The sequence below is a fragment of the Gadus macrocephalus genome, chromosome 4 (assembly GCF_031168955.1).
Source record: "Gadus macrocephalus chromosome 4, ASM3116895v1".
Classification (NCBI taxonomy): domain Eukaryota; kingdom Metazoa; phylum Chordata; class Actinopteri; order Gadiformes; family Gadidae; genus Gadus; species Gadus macrocephalus.
The window spans coordinates 17,914,216-17,921,490 of NC_082385.1; the positions used below are offsets into that span (position 1 = coordinate 17,914,216).

The 7,275-nt window shown below is 45.7% G+C and overlaps 1 protein-coding gene across 3 annotated transcripts in view; it reads left to right on the top strand.

Annotated features, from left to right (window-relative positions):
- The window catches only part of pax8 (paired box 8), a 13,591-nt gene extending 11,999 nt beyond the window's left edge, over positions 1–1,592 (top strand). For all 3 annotated transcript variants that reach the window (XM_060048830.1, XM_060048831.1, XM_060048832.1), the window contains one exon: positions 337–1,592. In XM_060048830.1, the coding sequence (XP_059904813.1) occupies positions 337–407 (71 nt within the window). In that variant the 3' untranslated portion in view covers positions 408–1,592. The remainder of the gene's footprint in view (positions 1–336) is intronic.
- The last annotated feature ends 5,683 nt before the right edge of the window (positions 1,593–7,275 follow it).

Below are 7,275 nucleotides of genomic sequence, written 5' to 3' on the forward strand. Positions count from 1 at the left end.
TCAGGATCTACCGCAATACTCTAATGTCTTATGTGTTATTCTGTCCCCTGGAGCAAACTTTAGTCTAATAATTAACCAGGCTACTTATTCGTATGGCGCACCCATCAGTAATATAACTAGACATTAATACAGCTTGTAGGCAGACTGGTCGCACGTCTCCATCTGTCTTTGTACATTTAGCTATAGCTTCAAACAGTTATGGTAATTAAAAAATACGACGGGCCTCCTATAGTCTTAGTGAGTTAACGATTGACGACTACCACTGGCTCCATTTTACAGAAATATATTCATATATAAATTAAGGTTGATTTGTGACGTATTTGTTTCCCTCTACAGGCACACCTTATTACTACAGCTCAGCGTCCCGCCCGACCGCGCCGTCGACTGCTGCTTACGACCACCTTTAGTGTTGAACGTAGGACCCTTTATCGCAGCAGGGATAAGAAGTGAGGTGTCAGCTCTGATGTGGACCGAGGCAGGAGTGCAGTAAAAAACACTGCATTTGAATATTCAAGACTTTTTGTCAGCGCACCAGCAACGCATACCGTTGGGTTTTCGACCACCACAGCCCCTCATGACTGACTATATGTTATATATTTGTCATTGCCGATAACATTTCCCAGGGTGACTGTGATCCACGTTTACAGCTGAAACACTGGGCTTCATCCAGGGAGACATGGAGATATGTCCTGATCCCTGAGAAGTGCATATTGCCATAATGCTGTTCTGCCAAATATCTCCATTCTGTACCAACCGTTTGGCATTACTGCTCCATGAGGGACATGCTGCGATGCGCAAGTTGTATCATTATTATCATTCAACCATTCCAACTTTTGTTTACAGTAGTTTTAATTTATATAGCCTAAAATCTCAAATCATCGTGTTTTCTTCTTAAATCATTGTCTGATTTATTTTAATTTTATTTCTTAATCACTGTTGGATTACACATTCATTTTATAACATAAAAAAAGATCTTAAATAAACACTGCAGCATATCTGGCATATCCGCGGCACTGGTTCATTAATTATGTGATGCATCGCGACAAACTGTCCACATTTACCCGTAAAAAATATATCTGCCAACGTATATATAATGTAAATGAAGTCATCCGGATGTGATGTAGTCCGGAGGAGGAGAGAAGCTTCAGGAGGAGGGGAGAAGCTTCAGGAGGAGGAGGCTTCAGGAGGAGAGAGGCTCAAGGAGGAGGAGAGATGAAGACAGAAGCTTCAGGGGTGGAGAGCAGCTTCCGGAGAAGGAGAGAAGCTTCAGGATGAGGAAAGTCTTCAGGAGGTGAAAATAAGCTTCAAGATGAGGAGAGAAGCTTCAGGAGGAGGAGAGGAGCTTCAGGATGAGGAGAGGCTTCAGGATGAGGAGAGAAGTTTCAGGAGGAGGAGAGGAGATCCACCTTCAAAACAACAATGCTTGAAAGACATCTTTTATTTTATTTGCTTCAATGATGTTTTTTAGAATTAATTGTCATGCTAATGTTTGGTAAAACTGTGAATACTTTTCTTACACTGTTATTAATATCATTAAAGATGTAAATACGGAATTTCTAAAATAATTATTTTAAATAAAGCATGACAAATGATTGTGACTCAGATTGAAGTGTTGTTTGTAAGGCTGCGCTTGTAAACCTCCAGTTTATTATTATTGTTATTATTATGAATAGCCTATATTTCGTCGTATAACTAGTTGTTATAAGTATCATTATTTCTTGATTTAAATTAGTAGCTGATGATGACGATGACAATATTTTAGGGTTTTAACGTTAGCGCATAATGACGCATAATTTCGTAAATTCAGCGATTTAAGGAGGCCAAAGGCAATGATCCTGAAAACGTGGGCATCTGTTTAATTCCTTTTTTATTTTCTGCTTCATGTAGTTTTATTTGCAATAATTCTGGACCCATTTTGTTGCCTCATTACTAAACTGCTTTAATGAGGCCACGGTCCGCCGGTGCGAGCGGCCCACCTGGAGCCCCACGAGCAGCCGGCTCGAGCGGGACGGGGGGGACAGGACGGTTGGGACGGGGGTCGGGGGTACGGGGAGAGAGAGAGAGGGAGAGGGAAAGAGGGAGGTGATGGATAGGCGGTTGCTCGCTCCACCGCCGAGGCAGCCATTTAACACCAGAGCAAAGCAAATAGATTAGACTAGTTCAACCTCATGCTGTGCGAGGAGAATATGTATCAATAGCCTAATAGTTATCAAGGGGATTAACGTGTAAAGTAGACTATTTGTGTATATATAGTAGTACTAAAATAAATAATCATAGTACTAAAATAAATAAAGTATATAGGCTACAATATAATATAGGCTAGCAGAATAAGTATAGGCCTATTATATGAAAACATATTTTTAATTAAGCACAATCATTGTAGGCCTTGATGTTCTATGATGAGGACCAATAATACAAATAATACCTTATCTTATATCGATCCTACCACTGGAGGACTGATGCCTTCTCTCATGTCGACCTCAGGACTGATGCCTTCTCTCATATTGGTCACAGACTGGAGGACTGATGCCTTCTCTCATGTCGACCTCAGGACTGATGCCTTCTCTCATATTGGTCACAGACTGGAGGACTGATGCCTTCTCTCATGCCGATCTCAGGACTGATGCCTTCTCTCATATTGGTCACAGACTGGAGGACTAAGGCCTTCTCTCATGTCGACCTCAGGACTGGAGGAATGATGCCTTCTCTCATATCGACCTCAGGACTGGACTGAAACCTTCTCTCCTATGGACCATAGGACTGAGGCCTATCCGCCCATGAGGAGGACATCTTACTGTTTACTGTTCACAGTCTTTTTATTCTCTCTCCATCCCTCTTCTCTCTGTTCTTAAACCCCATGTCCCTGATGCCATCATCTTTCCAATCCCTCACTTTCGAGTAAACACCTTTGTGGGCCACCATGTACACCATGGCGTCCCGTGATGCCCTGGAGACATTCCACAAAGCTGCGACCCACCGCCATTGTCTCGGTCCGGAGGAACGGCTCTACCTTGTACCTGTCGAGTGAAACCAACGCTTCCTGTTTAATCCTCTAATGAGGAGTGGGATAAAAGCATTTTTATATTGAGGTCATATACAGCTTCAACGTTGATGCCGATAGGCCTGCGTACAGGCTCTTTGTGTTTAAACCAAGGTCAAAACAATAATTTCCCCTTTAGAACAGGATGCCAACAACACAACAGTTAAACATTAACAACATTCCCTCCAAATGTTTTGCCAAAGCCATTTAGCATTTTTTTCTGGGTGTGTCCTGCGAGCCGATGAGCAGGAAGCTCCACACAGACTGCAGTGGTTCTGGAGTCCAAAGCACAATACAGCCAGCAGGGCCGGAACCACTGAGAGAGAGAGAGAGAGAGAGAGAGAGAGAGAGAGAGAGAGAGAGAGAGAGAGAGAGAGAGAGAGAGAGAGAGAGAGAGAGAGAGAGAGAGAGAGAGAGAGAGAGAGAGAGAACACCAACAGACAGAGACCCACATAGAAAGGGTCCTACAGAGAGATTACACAGACAAGCGTAGCTAATTTAACACACACACACACACACACACACACACACACACACACACACACACACACACACACACACACACACACACACACACACACACACACACACACACACACACATTTGAACACAACAGAGATCATGTGATCCCGTACTCCCATATGTACCTGCCTTGTTTCGCAGTGAAGGTCACTCTGAATACGTTTTTTACGCTAAAGACCCTCAACCCAAAACCCACAGCACAGTTTCATGTCTCAATGTGGTATATACAATGTGGCCCTCACCCTCGTTATTCTAGTTAGTGCAAAAAAAGGGTTATTTTTGCACTAACCCTGATTATTCTAGCCCAACCCTGATTATTCTAGCCCTCACCCTGATTATCCTAGCCCTCACCCTGATTATCCTCATCCTCATCGTCAAACCGCTTACTCGGGGTCGGGTCGCAGGGGCAGCAGCTCAAGCAGAGGGCCCCAGACTTCCCTCTCCCGGGCCACAATGACCAGCTCAGATGGGGGGGTCAAGAGGCGTTCCGAGGCCAGTGTTGCGATATAATCTCTCCACCTAGTCCTGGGTCTTCCCTGGGGTCTCTTTACTACTGGACGTGCCTGGAGCACCTCCCTAGGGAGGCACCCAGTGGGCATCCTTACCAGATGCCCAAACCACCTCAACTGACTCCTTTCTGGCTAATCTGAGTTCCTCACGGATGGCTGAGCTTCTCACCCTATCCCTAAGGGAGATGCCAGCCACCCTCCTTAGAAAACCCATCACTGCCACTTGTACCTGTGATCTCGTCCTTACGGTCATCACCCATCTTTCATGACCATAGGTGAGGGTAAGAACGAAGATTGACTGGTAGATCAAAGCTCTCTTTTTGTCACAACGGTGCGGTAAAGTGAACGCAATAACGCCACCGCTGCTCCGATTCTCCCGCCAATCTCCCGCTCCATCGTACCCTCACTCGCGAACATTTCATACCCGGAGTAGGCAATGCACCGGTTTCCTGCTGAGAATCATGGCCTCAGATTTAGCGGTGCTGATCCGCTTCACTAACCGCTGCTAGCCGATCCAGTGAGTGCAGATGGTCACGGGCCAATGATGCCATCAGGACCACATCATCTGCAAAAAGCAGTGATGAGCTCCTCAGACCACCAAACTGTAACCCCTCCCCACCACGACTACTCGATATCCTGTCCATGAATATCACAAACAGGATTGGTGACAAAGCCAGCCCTGGAGGAGACCAACACCCACTGGGAACGAGACTGACTTGCTGCCAAGAACACGGACACAGCTCTTGCTTTGGGAGTACAGAGATTGGATGGCCCTGAGGAATATCCACCCCATACTCCCACAGCACCTCGCACAGTTTCTCCCGGGGGACCTGGTCATACGCCTTCTCCAGATCCACAAAACACATGTAGACCAGATGGGCATCCCCTCCAGGATCCTTGCAAGAGTCAATAGCTGGTCCCCCTTTATGAACAGGGGAACCATCACCCGGGATGCCACTCGATTGGCTAAATACCAGACTCCCACGCATTGTTGAATAGGCGTGTCAACTAAGAAAGCCCCTCAACACCCAGATCTTTCAGCATTTCTGGCCGGATATCATCAATCCCTGGGGCTTTGCCACTGCAGAGATGTTTGACTACCTCTATGACTTCGACCAGCGAAATTGACGTTCGCCTACCTCCTCAGTTGAGATCAACAGAGTTCCATCCTTACTGTACACAGCTTTCATGGTTCCCCGTTTCCCCCTCCTGAGGTGCCGGATGGTCTCCCAGAAACACTTTGTTGCCGACCGAAAGTCCTTCTCCATGGCCTCTCCGAACTTCTCCCAAACCTGCTGCTTAGCCTCCGACGAGGCAGTGGCTGCAGCCCTTCGAGCCTATCGGTACACTGCAACTGCCTCAGGAGCCCTCCCAGATAACATGTCCCAGATGGCCTCCTACTTCAGTCGGACTGCTTCCCTGACCACCGTTGTCCAGGATGGGGGGCTCCTCAAGACCCACACTCATTCACCCACACTACCCGTTTGGCCTTACTAGGTCTGTGCAGAGTCTTCCCCTATTCCCTGATCCAACTCACCACCAGGGTCTCCAAGAAGGCTGAGTACCCTTAACAGCCATTCAGTGTATACGCACAAACAACAGTCAGAGTTTTCCCCCCCACCACCCTAAGGTGGAGGGAGGTGACACTCTCGTCCACCGGGGTAAACTCCAACACCACGGCGCTCAGCCGGGGATTTATGAGTTTTCCCACAATTGCCCGGCGCCTCGCCAACTCCTATCAGGGAGTACGGTACCAGAGCTGAGACTGTGCATAGAGGTTAGCCCAACAAGATCTAATTGGTACTGCTCCATCTCCCTCACAAGCTCGGTTACTTTTCCCACAGTGAGGGGACGTTCCACATCCCCAGAGCCAGCTTCTGCCGCTCGGGTTCGGTCCGTCGTGTTACGTGTTAAAATGGCAGCAAAGGCAGTCAGAGACTCATGGATGAGTTTTGAATATTTATCTGAATATCTTCAGCATCAATGTTTTCATAGTTCACAAAGTTACACTACTTCTTTGTCTCTTTCCTAAATACCAAGGTTCACTTTCAGAAGAATGTGCTTATAAAGTCCAATAATGTCCATCGCGACCACGGAGTGTCGGAGAGCGTCCAAATGATAGTACATCCACGAGAGCGGAGAGAGTGAACAGCGTCCAAACGATCCAACAATAAGGCGTCCACGAGAGCGGAGGGAGTGAAGAGCGTCCAAACGATAAGGCATCCATGGGCGCGGATAGAGTCAAGCCGAACATCCAACCGATAAGGCATGCACGGGCCCGGATAGAGTCAAGCCCTATCCCTTCCGGAATTCTCCGCACTATATATCCCATGTAATCAGGAATGGGCCAATTACCAATCACTAACCCTAACCACGCATCTTGATCTGATAATTGACAAAAATAAATTTGATTAACTTATGACCACACATAAAATACAGAATCATGTCAAAATAAAACAAAACAATGTAGAAATAAAGTATGAATGTAGGTTCATTACACCTTACTCTTAAAGTGAAAATTTTGATCCCAAAGATCAAAATTTTCAGACAGATCTATCTATAATTTCAACATCTTAACATCGAGATAGACGATCAGCAATAACATTATCTTTACCCTTGATATGCTTAATTACCATGTCATATCTTGCAAAATTAAACTCCAGTTTAACAATCTTCTGTCTTTGTTTCTCATCTTAATAAAAAACACTAAGGGATTATGATCGGTGTATACAATGAGGGGTTTCTGACCTGTACATAGATTAACATCAAAATGTTGTAGTTCTAGAATGAGAGCTAATAGCTCTTTCTCAATTGTTGAATAGTTTATCTGATGCCGGTTGAACTTCTTGGAAAAGTATGCAACAGGATGCTCAACATTGTCATTCTCACCATGTTATAACAACACAGCCCCAGCGGCATCATCACTAGCATCTACGGCCACTGAAAATGGTTGACTAAAATCAGGAGACTGGAGTACAGGGTAATTACATAACATGGACTTCAGTTTGTCAAATGCCTTTTGGCCAGATTCGTTGCAGACAAAATTCTCTCTCTTCTTGAGCAAGTTTGTTAATGGTAAGGCAACGTAAGCAAAGTTCTAACAGAACTTGCGATAATACCCCACCATTCCCAAGAATCGCCTAAGGGCTTTCTTACCAGTGGGAACAGCAAAAGCCATAATTGTCTGATCTTTAACATCAACAG